At 36.0% G+C, this 18,354-nt stretch overlaps 1 protein-coding gene across 8 annotated transcripts in view; it reads right to left on the bottom strand.

Annotated features, from left to right (window-relative positions):
• Nucleotides 1-18,354, bottom strand: part of Ptprd (protein tyrosine phosphatase receptor type D) — a 470,962-nt gene that overhangs the window by 160,604 nt on the left and 292,004 nt on the right. For all 8 annotated transcript variants that reach the window (XM_050123920.1, XM_050123912.1, XM_050123917.1 and 5 more), the window contains exons 7-10: nucleotides 17,020-17,289; nucleotides 13,272-13,853; nucleotides 2,823-2,956; nucleotides 953-1,097 (exon numbers count right to left, since the gene is read on the bottom strand). In XM_050123920.1, the coding sequence (XP_049979877.1) occupies nucleotides 953-1,097; nucleotides 2,823-2,956; nucleotides 13,272-13,853; nucleotides 17,020-17,289 (1,131 nt within the window). The remainder of the gene's footprint in view (nucleotides 1-952; nucleotides 1,098-2,822; nucleotides 2,957-13,271; nucleotides 13,854-17,019; nucleotides 17,290-18,354) is intronic.

Here is an 18,354-nt window from a genome sequence, read left to right as displayed (position 1 = left end):
TCATCTAAAGTAGACTCGTTTAAGAGTTAAAGCACACACTTTTACTGCCCATTCTAAAATAAGCTGGCCATATTCTAAGCAATTATTTACCATCAAATTATCCCAATGCATTACTAGGTCAGGAAATATAGACAAAATACTACACCCAGAAATCCCAGACAATAGCTGCAAAACTATTCAAGATAAATTGAATGTATGTCTAATTGTCAATACTTATCAAAGAGCAAATGATGGTATTAGGAGACATCACATTTTCCACCAAAAGCAATCTTTTAGGTAATATTGATGGAAAACACTATGTTCTGAGCATGGAGCAGCCCCATTATAAGAAACTGCAGCTGTGCGCAGGACGGAGGCGCAGCAGAGATAGGGAAATCAAGGGAACAGAACACCACGCAGGGAGCAGATGTGCTACTTATGATTCCATTATTCTCAGATTTATCTAAATAGATATTTTCTGTGAATTTTTCCGATGTCTACACAGACACTCACAGAGTCAGAAAGCAGTTATATGCACCAAGCTTTCCTTCTGCTATGAACAAATACATAATAATCACTAGTTTGAAAGGAAATTGTTTTGCCTTTTGCCCGTCCATTTTCTAACGTGCTCTTGTCTGATTTCTCTACAGTGTTTTCAAGCAGAACTTTTTTTCAGACAGCCATATCATTTGTTGGAAGAGGACAGATCTCACTTTGCACCCATTTCTCAGGTCGATTAACAACTCTGAAAATTTCTACATAGAACGTGGAAAGTAAGGCCTACTACTTGGACTATATTTTAAAACAGCATGGGTCCTGTGTGTGCAGTGTCTCCAAAGTATAGTGTTTACTGCCACAGAGAAACTTGTGATGCCTCAGCACATTAGCAGATTTCTTTGTTGGTAAAAAATGAATTGTTATAAGCATCTCCTAGTGAGAAATGGGCAACAAAGAAGCAAAGAGAGACACCTACTTGATTGCATGGTTCTAGCTGATATTTCAGTTGTTGAAGCACCCAGGCCTTGAGGAGAGCGTGCAGACAGACGGAAGTAGTATAAGCTGTTTGGTTTCAGCCCTTGCAGCCTGTAAGATGTGCCTGGCTCAATGGTGATTCGCTGCTGCAAGTAATAAGAAGAGTTGATTATATTCCTGGGAACTGGTACAATATGGCTTAATAAACGTTTGTAACATTAGACATCTGGCATAATTATATGACATTATCACATTAGAGCAAAAAGAATCAACAATATCCAGAAGTATGCTGGGAATTATGTCATGAATATGCCATAGTTGAAAAAGTATATTTCTACAAAAGGAGGCTGAAATAGGTATGCCAGTGTTGGTATTTCGAACTCTGACAATTATCCAGTACATAAAATCAGATTCAAGGAGATTGGTAAAGGCCAGATGCACCACATCCTAAAGATGGACAAGGTACTGTGACCACAAAGGTAAAAGTCACCAGACAACCTTGACCATGGAGGATGCTGGACATGCAAAATTTAATTCAATCACATACCCAGGTTTTCCTCCAGACTGTCTATAATCCAAATGAGGAGCAAATATCATATGACTAAAGCTAGCAAGATTTCACATGATGTTCCTATAAAGAAGTGAGGGACTAGGAACATAGCTCAGTTTATAGACCACAGCTTACATAATGTACAGAAGAACCAGGTTTGGATTTCCTACCATAAAGCAAAACAAAGCAAAAATAAACAAAAGCAAAAACAGATGTTTTTGTCCATCCATTCTTACAAAATCACCCCTGGGGGAAGGAGAGGCAAGTGGATCAGGAGTTTAAGGTTATTTTCTGTTACTTGGTGAGTTTAAGGCCAATATATTTTAAGAGAAAACATACAAGCAGAACAAACTAAAATTTTAAAGAGATCTGCAATTCCCGATGGTAGCAAAACTACTTGTGACAGTCCTAATAATTTCTAAAAACTAAGACTATTACTGTTGCTGTCTTCAAAAAGAGTTGAGGACTTTTTGTTGCCATATTGCATACAGTTAGAAATAAGTGTTTCTATACCCATTAAAATATTAATTTTAATTAATTAAAATTAATTATTTTTTAATTATAAAGGCCTCCATCATACACAAAGAACTACAAGCAATTAATATTCTTGTTTATCAAATCTGGGTTTCAAATATGCCTTCTCATTTTAGCAAAAGTGTATCTATCTATGGTTAACCAATTTCAGGTAGAGCATCAGCCCAGAGTAAATATTAAAATACAAATAAATATATAATTTAATAGAGTCATGAACAATCAGAGCTTAGTGAGCTATTCTGGGAGAACTGAAAGACAATGAGAAGAAAGCAGACAATGGAGAACAAATGGTGATTTAATGGCGACCTCTTAGAGGGACAATTGAGAGTCCCGTAAAGAAACTTAGAGCTCTGCTTGATAAGGGTAAGTATGCATGATAAAGCATTTCTTTTCTCTTTTGATTTCTATAGCTTTAAAAATCTATTATTTTAGTTTCACAGCATATTAACATTTTATATATAGTCATATTCACATCAAATAATACTTAACATGACAGTAAACAGTTGCTATGGACATCTTTCTCTTGAACAAGTTTGAACAAATTCATCAATCAGTCATGTGTTAACATAATGACCAAAATAAATACTATGAGCTATTGTAGCAAAAACAAAAGTGTCCCTCCACTTTGTGGATTTCTCTCTCCCCATGACCTGATGCTTGTATTACTCAGGGGGTTGAATCAAAAACACTTCACTTTGAACAGTAGTTTTTATGGCCCCCACCCTCAAATCTCCAAATATCCATTTGGATTTTTGGTCAAGTTTCTAGTCTTTTTTATAAGTCCTACCTCTTCTCCTTGCTCCCCATCTCTGTAGACCAGTTCATAGCTGGCAATGGTATCTGAACGTGGTGGTGTCCAAGACAGCAAAATACTTGTTTCAGATTCAGGTTCTGCTTTGAAGTTTAGTGGCTGCCCTGGTACTAAAACAGGGAGGAAAAGGATTGAACTCACCATTACCACCAGGATTCAGAAACTCTTCTAGTTAAGTACACGTTACACGTAATAAAGAGAGAAGCCCTTGCATCCTCAGAGATGGCCTTCTTGTAGAAAGTTCATTTATACACTCCAAGAGGGTAAGAATAAGATGGTGAATATTTCCCCATGCCTTGAATAGTTTAATATGTACACAATATGAAGTAGAATTGAATAGGCTCATTATGTATCTATCTCAGAAATCAGTTGTAAATACAGTAAAATAATGGATTTCAAATAACAGTGTAAAATACGATATGATTCATATAATATAAACATATAATTCCTAACTACATTCTACATATCTGTTCTTATACCCAGAGAGAAGTGAGGTTCTCTTTATTCATCAACGAAACTTCTCTTTGCAACAGTCTATCTGTTTCTATAACCATTACAGAAACCCAGAATTGATCAAAATGCACAGTTTTGGAACACAGTCCCAATGGATTCATACACAACTCCTTCACTTAAGGCTCATAAATCATTATGGAAGAGGGGGCAGAGAGACTGCAAAAACGAGAGGATCAGGTTTTTTTTTTTTTTTTAACGAAATTTTGTCTCTAGAAATGTCAGAAGCTACATCCATCAAGTCTCATCAATATGGCTGCTTGCTAAAAATGACCTGAACATGGATGATACCAAAAAAATATGCTAATATGGAAGGGGCATGGATCAGGAGACAAGCAACTAAATATGGAATGCCAAAAGCAGGAAAAAATAGTCTTCCCCAAGGAAAAGCATACCAATTCGTTATCCAATGCCAAGTAGTCAACCCTGAACTACTTAGTAGTCAACATAGAAGTAACACTGTAGAAAGAAATCAGGCTGCATTTGTATATTTAGGAATACTTACACATGTTTGTGCACACACACGGAGGGAAGAAAGAGAGAGATAGAGAACTATACATAACAAAAAAGGAAGATAAAGTATAATGAATAACACAAAACAAATTTGAAAGAGAAAAGTAGGGGATATGTGAAGGATTTGTAGGGAGGGAAGGGGTAAATGATATAGATATATTAAAATCTCAAAAATGAAAAAAATAACTGAATAATTTTTTTTAAATCTCTAGGACCTTATGTAGCATTCAGTGTTATTTCCAGTTATGGGGGTCTGGGTGAAAATGATACCCCATAGGCTCATAAGGAATAGCATTATTTAAATGATGGAGGAAGGTCATTGGTAATAAACAAACAGCCTTGGCCCATTTTGATAGGCCATCCCTTAGTTGGGTGGAGTAGGCAGAACAGAATGCTGGGAGGAAGAGGAAGTGAGCTCTGACTGGATAGCTCTCCTCTCTGGGGCAGACGCCTCAGACAGAGGCCATGCTCTCTTCTGCTGGGCAGACGCCATGAAGCAAGCTGCCAGGTCAGACACGCTGAATTGTTCCCGGTAAGACTAATGCTACAGATTATTAGAGATGGTTTGATCAGGATATGAGAATTAGCCTGTAAGGGCTAGAGTTAATGGGCCAAGCAGTGTTTAAAAGAATACAATTTGTGTGTTGTTATTTCGGGAAAAGCTAGCCGTGCGGGAGCGGGCGGGCTGAAAAGCAGGCCCGCAGTTCCTACAACATTTGAACAGATTGGGACGTGTGGCATGGAGTAGGTATGGCCCTGTTGGAGAAGTTTATCAGTGGTCTGGCTTTGAGGCCAAGTGGTTCTGTCTCTTCCTGATGTCTACACATCTGGATGTAGAACACTCAAGCTTCTTCTCCAGTACCATATCTACATGCATGATACTATGCTTCCTACCATGATGGCAATGGCCTAAACCTCTGAATTGTAAGCCAGGCACAACAAAATGTTTTCCTTTATAGGACTTGTCATGGTCATGGTTTCTCTTCACATAAATAAAACTCTAACTAAGGCATTAATTGTTTATATAGTTCTACCTTAACTCCTTAACAGAGTCTCTGAGCAATAATAACCCTTCAAAATTTTATCTTAACTGGTTACATTTTAAAAAAGAAGTTAGGAAACAAAAGTAAAACAAAACTCCATTTAGTATAAATAATTACTTGCAGCTCCTAGATTAAGCTATTTACAACATAGAGTCTAATGATTAGACCGAATGTTAGCATATCATCCCAAATGGTTCTTTTGTAAACTACACACAAATTAGTGAGATTCTAAGATGTACTTATCAACAAATTATGGTAACAGAAGCCAACTATGATCACTTCATGACAGTCATTCAGTCACCTAACTGATAATTCGGAAAAGTCACACATGAGATATAATAAATAATAAAAACTTTAGCAGTTTAAAATACTCAATAAAGTTTAATAATCCAATCTTCCTTATTAGCTCATAACTGCATTATCTATACTCAAACCATTATACAAAATACTGAGGTCCACAAGTCTCCACATCTAGCAGGCTGCTTTTGCCTCAGTCTTATCTGATTGTTGGTGCTCATACCTTGCTATTGCTCAGTAATTTAACCATTACCCTGGATATTAGGGAGTGGTAGAATATGATATGACTGAATCTTTCTATATTTCCCATACTCACATGAGAAATAGAGTATATTTTATAAAATGTAACAACAACGACAAAAATAAAATACAAATAAAGATAGGGCATAGCAGGACAAAAGGGGTTTCTAAAGTATTTTTCTAGCAACTGGAGAATACAAATTCTCAAACACACGTGAAATAACATGATTTGTACATGATGTATGATATAACTTACAAATAATGCTTGAGATATAATTTTCACAGGAAAGGAGGTCTTTGGAGGTATAGGATATATTGTTTCTCTTTTACAACCATTTTTCTGAAACTTGATTACAGAATAAGAAAACCTCACCCTTTTTCTTAAATGGATTTATGTTTTATTTCTAGGCACCCTAGCCACAAGCATAGTGTTTTACCTGGGTGTCTGTGCATTCTGTAAAAGGGTGGCTTGCTCAGGTTTACTCTTATGCCCAAGGCCAATAACATTCCTTGCCTGCCCCTCTATCTCCACCCCCTCTCCCAAAGCCTGTGCCTATACCTTGACATTCTCATTAATCTGATGTCTCTGGGAACCGCCTTCCAAACAGGTTATCATTCTTTCCCAGTGCCTGCCCAATAAGTGACCTCATATAGTTATTCAGCTTGAAAGACCAAGACAGAAGAACATGAAAGCTCAAGAGGAAAGGCAAGGGGCTCAGGAAGAAATAAAAGCATACAGTGCCTGGCAAATGGAAAATGCATTATCTAAGGTAAAAGTCAAAAGCCTGGCTCATGCTACAATGGTTGCAAAGAGCCGTTGGGCAGGTGGGATAACTGTGACTGGGTTCTAATAACCTGATGAAGAATGGGTTTCTTTGTGTGATGTACATACACATGAATATATGATAGTAATTCTTCTACACTTATATTGCTAATTTCTTCCCCTTATTTACCACAAATCTGTGAAATAAGAAAATCCGTGTTAACGTGTGATTCAAACCAAACTAGAACCTAGTTTGAATTTCAAGAATTAGAAACACAGACAATTCCAAAGCAGTTCAGGAACAGTCACTAGGTAGGGGTTTGCTCCTTGTCTAAGGCTACCAGTTGACATTCACTGAAACCATCGTAGAAATCTAATTAACTTTTGCTTACTTACACTGTTTGATTTTTCTTTTATCTTCCCTGTATTCCTGTTTGGTCTTAATGTTTTTCATTCTTGTTTAGTGACACAGGTTCAACTGATTTAATTCTGTTTGGTTCTAAAAAGAGCTCTTACTGCTAAATAATAAATTGAATAGGAACATCAACACCCCAGACAGGGCAGGTTTCTTTCACTTTGTAACTTTTGGACAATACCGTATTTGGTAGATGATTTAATTGAAAGTCTTGTCATCTAATAGGCTTGAAGCTTTCCTTCCTTTTCTTTTACGGACTTCTTTTGAAGTGGTTTGGGGTAAAAAGCTTGTTTCTTACATTTGAAATCTGCAGTGGAGACCTAAGCTCCTCAGGAAAGAGGTGCACACCTAAGTGAATAAGGATGCTCTATGGAGGCCTCAGGCCAAACAGGAAGACACATGCCTAATGGAAGAGGGACACTGGGTCTCACTAGGCACCAGAAGATTGCTACCTTGTGGAAGGGAAGCCCACATTAGATCTAGTACCGATATATATTCAAAAATATATTGATAATTCATCTTTGCATAACAAGTTTTCAATTGTAAGTGATTTAAAAAATAATGGAATTTAGAAAAACAATGCAAAGGCAAAATGCTTCAACATGTTCAACTCAGTGTGTCCATCGGAGACATGCATTGCCTTTTTATTCTACCATCCTCATAAACAGCTTGTGGATACCAAGAATCACACTTCTTGGAAACTGAGGGTGGAATAAAGAGTACCATTCTCTTGGGATCAGATTCTAAATTAGAAGCAACCAACATAAATTGAAGATTCATAGGGAAAACAAAAGTGCTCAAAAATGAATAGATGTATTCCCAAATGCCTAAATACATCATTTTAATGATCATTAGAAAAAATATACAGGAAAATATTTTAAGGGGACTCAACACTAACATATTTGTTTTCTTCAGGCTATCTAGAGACAAAATTAATTTTAACACCTATCAACTGATATTGCATACCAAATATTATGCCAAAGATCTATTTTACATTATATTCCTGTTTTCATAGTACACAAACATATTTATAAACAAATTTGTAGACATATTTATGCATATATTGCTTTCCTCTTAGTCTTTACATGTTAGGCTTCATTATTGACATTCTTTCAACTTCATATACTATATTTATTTTATAAGCATCATATGTCATTTTACTTAGAAGACTTTCTGTGTTGTAACAGTCCCTACACCAATTTACTGAACATCAAGGATAGGGAACAATTTTGACATTACTAACTCATGAAAAATTGCACATATAAATTTAAATGTAATCATTAAACATTAGAATAGAATTATGCCAGCATTGATCACAATCAAAATTGAGAATTAACCAAGAAAAGAAGAAATGGAAGTGTAGTACATATATGTCTTAAAAATTATTCTTAGGGTTTGGGGAATAAGAAACTAGGTAAGATAATTAGTTGTGTAAAGATGAGGATCTAAATTCAAATTCCCAGTACTTATGTGAAAAACTGTCTATGCCCATGCATGCCTCCAATTTCATCACTGTGGGACACAGAAAGGGGGTGGTCATTGTGCTTACTGGTCACGGGCCTAGCTCCAAGCTCAATGAGAGACCTTTTCTCAGGGAAATAAGGCAGAGAGTAAAAAAACTTGAAACTTGATGTTACTCACTGAACTCTGTATGTTTGTATAGGCATTTATACCTGCACACATATACATATGTGCACACACAGTAAAGATTCATTGCACACACTTATATATAGATATAAACACACAATGTGCATAAATAAATAAATGACAAATGAAGAGATAAATAAATAAAATTATACTTAAACACTTCTTATATTTGGTTACTTATATTCTATTTGACAATTTAATGTCCACAAAAATATCAATCCCAAAATAAAATGAAATGCCCACTGATGAATATCAAGTACTTGGATATTACTCTAGTTCTTATAATCAACATAAATAAATTTAAAATATACTAAGAAATGAGAGAAAACCTTCAATGTCATCTGAAATGTCGATGTATTAGAAGAAATCAGTGAGTAAAATTTAGTGGCCATCTCTGAAAAGCTCATCCTACGGTGCTAATCTACAATTTCATCTCACTGCATAATAAACATGAAATATTGCAAAGGCAATAGAAGCCCCATTATTGCTAAAATAACTAATACTTTAAGGCAGCACATATTTTCAAACATATGCATTTAACATATTGGCGAATGATAATGAAAGCAAGAGTCAGAATCTGATAGTAAAACCTGACAAAATTCAAAGCAAAATACCCTTCATGTGAGAGCCACAACCATATATTGTCAACTGCCATTAAATATAAATATGAAAAGTTTAGTTTTATTATATATGTATTTATCCATTGCTCATTTCTACATTTTTAAAAACATTCACAGAAAACTTACAGTGGGCTCACATTTTTGAGCATTAGAGTAAAGGATTTTTTTTAATTTGCTTGTATTGTCCTGTTGATGTAAACTAATTTAATGTTTTAGAAAATTCTAGGGACTTCGAGTCAGTATTTCTCAATTAAGCATTTATATTTTAACACTTTTCTGATTTAAATGTTGCTGTAGCCTTCTTTTCTTTAAAATATTAAAAGTAACATGGCTGGGTAGTGTACACCTCCAATACCAGCATTTGGGAAGAGAAGCATCAGGAGTTCATGGTGTCCTCAGCTGCAGAGTAAACTCAAGGTCAATCTACACTAAATACTCTTAAAAGAGTCTGCAGACAGGTCCAAAGATTGTTCTAAATGAGGTCGGCAATTCTTTCCAAAGAAAGCTCAGAAATGACACAAACCAGAATTTAAGGTTTCTCATGCCTGTTGGCATGAATTTCAAGCAATATTTATATAATGCATTAAGGATGTAGTTCCTAAGACTTCTTTAGCAGTTCTATGTTCCTTCTACCAAATATAGTTAGCATATATTATTGCAATAATCAATTCCAGAAAACTACAGCGTGTATTCTTTTCTTTCTGGATGTTTTAGGTGAAATGGACGAGTGGTGTGTCACAGTATAAATGCCAACATCCATCCATTCTCTATGTCTTCGAGGTAAGCTAATTGCAAGGGACGATTGCACCAGAAAATAGAGCTACGGAAAATGAGGAGGAGGAGGAGTGACCCATAGTTCTCGGAAACAATAACTTCAGCAAAAATATATTTTATATCTAAAGATGATTATAGTCTGCTGGACCAATACTGACAGCCAAGAGGATTTATTCTTTTGATTGAATATGAATTAGTTGTCATGTTCTGACTTTCTCTACCACGATGAGCACACTAAATAAATCAACAAGTTGTAACCAACAGAATGTCGATTATCATAGATAAGATGCAAAATGATTACTTCTCTTTTAAACTAACGTTGTTCTTCAGGACAGTTTTACTTATTTATTCATTTTGTATCCAGTTTAAATGAGGAATGTTGGTGTTGGGGGAATTCATGGTCATAAAATGAAACGAGCATGGCTCAGACCCTAAAGATGCCAAAGTGCCCTTTTTATGTCTATGTAATTAAAATATATTTAAATTATTTCGAACAGTATCATTTTGTAGCCTTACTGAAAACAAAACTCTTAATGAAAACTATGGTTTTCTTGGGCTTTATATAACCACTCTAAAGGAATGTTTGGTGATGGCAACATACTCTTGGGTAGCCATGATTCTAGGGACTAGGAGAAGGCTCAGCGAGATCTTCACCAGACCTGATAGCCTTGCATTTGACAGCTAAACACTGACTAATGTGCAACCGCCTTTGTTAATGAAGTCTACAGGACATCTCCAATCACTTTGCTACGTGGGAGGTCATAAGAAATTATGGACTTTAGCAGCCATTAGGTTCTCTGCCTTTTCACATCTCCATGAGAATTCAAGCTACAGTTTATGGAAAGGTACGGGAAATTTCTTTATGTCAGAGACAGAAACACAGACACACACACACACACACACACACACACACACACAGAGAGAGAGAGAGAGAGAGAGAGAGAGAGAGAGAGAGAGAGAGAGAGAGAGAATGCACCTTCGTACAATCACGTACATTTTCTAATTTTGCTCCTGAATTAAATCAGACCTTCCAAAAGGAAAATTACCGTATGGAATTGACTCAACTGTTCTTTCACACAGGGCATCCATGTACCTATGCCTGTGTCCACTGGTAATTTAAACAATACACTATTTAAAAATCACTTTTACATTTTTTACCAAGTTGGGATAGAGGGATAGGTTTCTGTAATTCAATATTCTGAATATAAAGATATTCATGAGTCTCAGGGATTTGCATATTTTGACTAAATTTGATTTCAGAAAAAAAATCTTGTTTCTTGGGTAGTTAAATCCTTTGTCTCCTGAATATAAATTAAAACACTGCAGCTTGCTAAGGCTTAAGTTTGTAGTTATAAAACTTAGTCAAACCTAGTGCCTGGGCATAATAATAGTGATTTTAAGAAAAATGATCATTTTTTAACTCCATTCAAAACACTTGAAACATTTCAGAGTTGAAATTAAATTTAATCTTACTATATTTGTAATTTTAAATAATAAGAATAAATTATATAGTCTCCAACTCTCTTTACCTACTAAATACTTAGTAGGTACAAACACACTAAAGCGATCACATTAGGAAATTCATCATTTAAAAATGGTGGCAGTTAGAAGTATCCAGGGTCCTTTGACATCAGCTGCACCAGTAACTTTATGACCCAAGACCTAAATCTGCTTCATTTTTGCTCCCTTAGTTTTATTTGCTGTCAAAGTCTTCTCCTCTATTTAGATCATAAGTACCAATGTCCACAAGATACACACAGTATATGGGATAACATGTATTAGCTGCTATTGTTTTATTTTAGCTACTGTTTTAGCTAATGTTTCTCCATTAGCTAATCCATATTGTGGAGGGAACGGATGGTTATTTCCTCAAAAATTGCATGATGAGGTCCTAGAACTCAGTACCACAAAGCATTACTAGGGGAGACAAAGTTAGTTATGAGGGAGTTTTTAGGTTGACCTAATTCTTATGACTAATGTGCAAATTTAAACACTTACTTGCACTTTGAAACAGCACCGTGTGGAGATATATTAAGGAGCATGTGCTTCTACAAGCTAAGGAAAGAAACGCTGACAGCACTCAGGGACAGGTATAGAACACACCTTTTCCCATAGTGCTCATAGAAAGCAATCCTGTGATATTTTGATTCCAGCCTTTTAGGGCCTAGACCTGTGAAGCAATATAGTTCTGCTGTTCAAACTACCAAGTCTGTAGCACTTAAAAAATAAATAGAACCACAAAAAAAATATTCAATTACAGTTACTATGACGACAGATGAGACAACTGAAATTCAGAGAGACAAAGAATTGTGGTTAATTTGTTGTTGTCTTCAAGACAGTGTATCTCTCTCTTCTTTTCTTTCTTTTTTCTTTTTCTTTTTATGTTGCCTTGGCTATCCTGGAACTCACTCTGTAGACTGAGCTTGCCTCAAACTCGGAGATCTGTCTGCCTCTGCCTCCCATGCCAGTCTATGGGATTTAGCAACCTGGCACTTAGCAGACTGATTTAGAGGGAGTCCTCTGAAAAAAAGGGGGAATTGAAACCTATCCCTCTTGTGTCTACTTGTTTGACTTTCTCCCCTCTTCATGGCAAAGGGCATATTTGCTGTTGGAATGCTGAAGATACACAGCAAGCTGACCTCAGGCTTAGGGCTGATCTGACCTCCAGTAATCTATTTCTTCCATTTAGCTGTTACAGGTGTTTCACCACAGTAACAAAAAACTGACACACAAAAAAATTCATTCGAATTCCCCAAGCTTGGTGTAACTTAAGAATTAGATTGTGATCACGTCACTCCAATATTATAGTCAAAACATGAGAAAAGCTTAAAGTAGAATATAAGCCCCATTCTCTTTTTTATGCCATATTTACTGGTTTTAGAGCTGCTAGAATCACAAAAATATTATCTTAAACAGCTGACACTTCTGAGAAAAGGCTGTTGAAAAAAAGAGCAATGCTCATAGATCTCCATTATTTTCCAGTGAAAACCTTAAGGAAGTTTACATATTTCCTTGCATATTAATATAGTGAATGAAGGAATACAGAAGTACAAAGGCCAATAATGAAGGAACATAGATTTGCTGTGACTGTAGTGAAATATATACATTTATAACTGGCTTCCAGACACCTAGCTTTCACACACTATAGCAAGAAAATAATCTGTGAACAAGCTCAGAAGAACCAAACAATGGTAAAGTCAAATAAAGCAAAATCTGCTGTAAACATGCTTGAGACCTGGGACCTCAAAGATAGGAAGTAAACACCCAGAGTTAGAAAACTCCTAAAGCCCACACAAGCCAGGAAAATAAGGCATGAGTGCACTCTAGGAATGAAACCAGAGAAAAGGAATTAATCCTTCATCCGGATTAACAATATTTTGCCTATACATTTAGAGATAGTGTGTCCAATTGTGTAGTCCTTGTATAAATCCTCAGAAAAAAATGGTATGTTGCCCAAAGTTTCATAGATTAAAGCAAACTTAAAAGCACAATACAAAGTCCTAAATCTCAACAACTTTGTTTTCTATTATCTTTGCTGTTTCTTTCTTTGTTCTTATCTTTCCCACAGCCACCTGCCCCATTTCCCATGTAGAAAAGACTTACCTCCTGTCTGCGTGATGACTTGTATGTCACTTGAAAGAGGGCCATCTCCAATTGAGGTAAAAGCCAGGACTTTGACAGAGTATGTTTTTTGGGGTACTAAATTGCCAATAGTAGTGATCTGGCTATCAGCTACATTGTGTTTCATCCAGTTGTTGACATGTTGGGACGGGTCCATTGTATAATAAACTCTATATCCTTGGATCTGTCCATTTGGCTCCTCAGGTTCTTTCCACTGTACCAAAATGGTGGTTGAGCTCAACATGCGTGCCTGGACATCTCGTGGGGCACTGGATGGTGCTTGCTCTGAGGTCTGTGTTAATACAGGCTCACTTGGTGGCCCTCGACCAATGTTATTTACAGCAACAACTCTGACTTCATAATCCGAGTAGGGACTTAGTCCAGCAACACTGTAGCGTGTGGTTGCTATCCCATCAATTTCTTTGTATGGTTCTTCAGAATTTTTAGGCTTATGTTGAATGATGTAGTAAGAGACGGGGTCGGGGTTCCCAGAGTCCCACGTCAGCGTGATGCTGGTAGCTGTGCTCTCAGTCACTACTGGAGTTCCTGGAGGCTTGGGTAAGGCTTCGGGACAGAACAAAAGACAATGACCATTTTTCCTTCTCAGCTGTTATACTAATCACTATATTCGATTATTAATTTAACAAGATTATACCACTACTGAAGATTTAATCGGATGAAGCAACGCAACATGTCCAAAGAGGTCAAGAGAACCGTAAAATACAAATAGGTGGCCGAGATCCCACCTTTTTAGCAGATGATGGCATTTTGGGGGTTGTACTCATATCTACACTTTTTCACTACGTGATCCTGGATAAATCACTTAATGTCTTTTGACTTTTGTTTCCTCACATGAAAACTGGACAAGCTGCATTACTGGAGTTTCACTGCACTGTGGAGTAGCTATATTTTACAGACATGCTGTGGAGATTAATGAGCTAAGTAAGTAATATACATAGATTTGGGGCTTTCATGAACACTAACTGCAATTATTACAATTTTTACTTCCACTGTTTGGTCACTTAATCCCTGGTTCAATAATTTAATGTTGTAAATACATACCAATAGACATTAAATCTGGAATATATGGAAATGAAATTCAATTGCTATTAAGGAACTAGTATTGAATTGCTTTCTATTTGTCAAAAATAAAGAATGTTATGAATTTCTCAGTGTCTTGGCTCACTCCTTGTCAACTTTACACAAATTAGAGAGTTATCTGAGGAGAGGGAAGCACAATAAAGAAAATGTCTCCATGGATTGGCTTGTGGCTACGTCTATGGGAGTATTTTCTTAATTGGTGATCGATGTGGGAGGACCCAGCCATTGTGGGTAGTATCACCCAAGCACAGGTGGTCTTGGGGCATATAAGAAAGTAAGAGAGATGAGAAAGCCGTGATAAGCAGGCTAGAGAGCAGTGATCCCCCGGGGCCTCCATTTCAGGACTTCCTTCAAGGATGAACTGTGATATATAAGTTTAAGCTAAAATAAACCCTTTCTTCCTCAATTGCTTTTGGTTATTAGTATTTAAAAAAGCAATAGAAAACACGACTAAGATACTTAAAAATAACCTATCTAAAATTATTAAGGTAGAACTATGACAGTGTACTTTGCCTGGCAAGTGAGGAGGCCTGGGTTGATTCTCATCGATCCCCCCCAAACACACCCCACCTCCACCCACCGTACCCCACACACACATAAAATAAGGGAAGTAGAACAATAATTTTAAGTCATGTTTCTTCATAATTCTCAAAATTTCTTGGGAATTTTAAGACATATTCACAAGTCACATTCTAAAGTATTTTTGTCAATAATTTTTTTTTGTATTCTTCATTGGATATATCTAAGATTATAGCTATTCAACAAACCTCAGTATTTAAATATGTTTTGGTTATCTGAATTTCTCCTTATAACAGAACAAATCTCAAAAACATCTTAAGACTGCAAACCATCATTACTGGAGGTATCATTTTTAAGCTTTATGCTGGATAAAAAGCCAAAAATCTCCAGATGATAATGCTTATAATTAAATCATATCCTGTTAGCATGAGGCCAGGATCACAAAACTATGTAGGACAGCAGCTTAGAAACACCAGACTTTAGTATTTTTCCTGTTTTGTTTTCCTTCTTTCTTCTTTCAATTTTTACCTTTTTATTTCATATTTGAAGTAGGAAAAGATAGGGAAACAGGAACATTCAGGACAACAAGGGCACAAAAGTGAGTATGATAACCATTTGGTATTACTCTCATTTCAAAAATCTTTAATGTCTTTTACAAACCTCAAATATTGAAGCTCAAATGCCTATAATAAAACTAGGTGGTATGCTTTCTGCATATTACCAATATTCACATAATCACAGTATTTAGCAAAGAAACATTACTAAAATTAGTAGCAAAAATAGATTTATTTAAATATTCTGAACTGTGTGCAGAATGAACAACTCTGAATGCTGCAGGAAAATAAAATTGTTGCTAAATAAGGTTGTGTTTCCTAAACTGGCATCATTGGTTGAACTAGCACACTTCTGTACAGTAAGGGTGTATATCTATAACATGTGAACAATGACAAACATGCTTAATAGTTTAAGGATAAATAAGATATTAGATTGCAGGATGCAATATGGATAATGTATACTTTTGTTCTTATGCCATATGATATGCTGGATATATATGCTCAGTTAGAGATATGATACCAATTTTAACAAGTGTGATGCCTTTTATAAATCCATGCTTCCCAAATAGAATGATGATTTGAGTTCATTTTCGACTAATTCTAGACACTGACAGGAAACTCAAATCACACTCGCTATGACCCGATTTGTAAGTTTTCTAGAATTATATAAGTACTGGGTAAAAGAAAGTGATATTCACGCATATTCAATTCCATTTTTTTTGCTGCAAAAATATGTTCACAGAATATAACACTTTGGTTATATTTAGTACAATTGTTGAAGAAGAGAATATTTCATGAGTATAAAATATATGCAAGGTGAAGGACAGAGCTAAGATAGAACAGATCCATTTACATTTTGATTCTTAATGGTAGGGCCATCAAATAGAGCAACTATTATTAGGTCATACTGATTCTATCACTATCTCTTATTTCTATATTTTTTCAGAGATTTAATGCATTTAATGACACTCATTAATATTCTTCTCATGACTCGTATCAAAAATCTGGACCAAATCAAAGTCTGCAGGCCATCCATCTTACCAGAACAGTAGACCTGGTGTAACATTCCTGACTCTATCTACTCAGTGACTAAGCGAGACTTGCTCCTAAAAATTCTAATAATTATCCTAATTTAGATTCCTAATATCTTAGGAAAGGCTCTGCAAATAGATTTGAGTAATAAATCTTTGATCCCACTTCCTTAGGAGGCTAAAATAAGAGGTCACTGACTGATGACTTGTATAGAATACAGCGTAAATTAAATCATAGCCTGCAGTTCAATGAAAACTCATCAAAATTAAAATGACAGAAGGAAAAAGATGTTGATTAGTGGTGGAACACTCATATGGCCATCCCAAAAAGGAAAGAAGGTAGAAAAGGAGAGAAAAAGAAAGGTGAGAGAAATTGGTCCACCTATGACATGGACATTTTCTATACTATGACAGATGGGATTAGGTACTATACAAATGAAGCACTGAGTGATGAATTGGTTAATTTTAAAATCCTGAATCTAGGAGGAGCATAACTCAGATTTTCAGAGCATGATCTCAGCATACCTTTGACAGCGATCTGTGCTATTGCTTCAATGACGCCCAGTGTTGACATAGCAACACAAGTGTAATTTGCTGACTGTCTTACATCATTCAGTTCGAGGACATTTCTTCCTATTGGCATATCATCTTCAGGTGTCAGATCTTCTGCCCCCAACATCCACTTCACATAAGGCATTGGTGACCCCACTGCCACACAGGTGATATTAACACTTCCACCTGGCATTATTTCATGATTAGTGGGTGGGATAGAGAATCTTGGTGGGACACGGCGAACTGGAACAAAACACAAGGCAACATGATAACATATACAAGGCAAGAATAAAGCAGCTAGTTAAACACATGACATGCACCATACAGACATGATTAAACAATTGAACTGTAAATTATCCAAAATCACAACAAAAAACTGTGAATAATACAGACCATACAAGTATGGTGTGTGTATACACAGAATCATTTATTTAGTTTAATCATTGATATCTTAGACACATCATACAACAGTTGATTCAGACCTATATAGGCCCACACACACACAAAAAAAGAAAAACTACCTACAAGTTAACAATATACAAACACCATGCATAAGATAAACACCAAAATATATACATACATGCATATAACAATGATTTTATGCAGGCATGTATATGCAAAAGCCGACAGGATGGTCATCAGCATGTGTGAGTATCAAGACTGACATCAGTGCTGTGTACTCCTAGCTGATATGAATGTGTGTATGAGGTAGTCACATCCTAGCCCTGGAAAACATCACCTTGAGTTGCTTTCAGCTCAAAACTTCAACTAACAATGGACAAACACAAAAATACATATACATATATATGTGTGTAAGTACATATATCTATCTATCTATATATATATAGTGCGTGTGTGTATGTGTGTCTGTGAGATATGTCTACTGTGTAGCTGTGATTATGTGTGTGTATATAGATACTGACAGTCACAGAAGAAGAAACATACAACATCAGTAGATACTATACTGGATTGAGTCATGCGAGTCATGCACAACATGGACTCTTAAGGCCCACAATAGAACAACGGAAAAATGGCTGGAATCCTAGACAAGGGCAAAGAAGAAATAGTGGGAAATTAAGAATAAAGACCAAGAAAGAAGGTAGAGTATAGTGACTGAGATGTGGACTTGTTTGGAAGTTAGAAGGTTACAGGTTAGACAATTACAGGGAGGTTGTTACAGGTAAGGTTTGTAGACTTGGGGAGGGGATTCACATTCAGGATTCCATCCAGCTTGTATAGAAAGTTAAATAGCATCAATGACCACGAATCCAGTAAGTGGAATTTATGTCTATATTCAAAGTGATAGAC

The sequence above is a fragment of the Alexandromys fortis genome, unplaced genomic scaffold (genome assembly GCF_014885135.2).
Source record: "Alexandromys fortis isolate MF-2015 unplaced genomic scaffold, M_Fortis_MF-2015_v1.1 scaffold_166, whole genome shotgun sequence".
Lineage (NCBI taxonomy): Eukaryota > Metazoa > Chordata > Mammalia > Rodentia > Cricetidae > Alexandromys > Alexandromys fortis.
The sequence above is the reverse complement of the archived record's forward strand: the minus strand, read 5'-3'. Positions and strand labels throughout refer to the sequence as shown.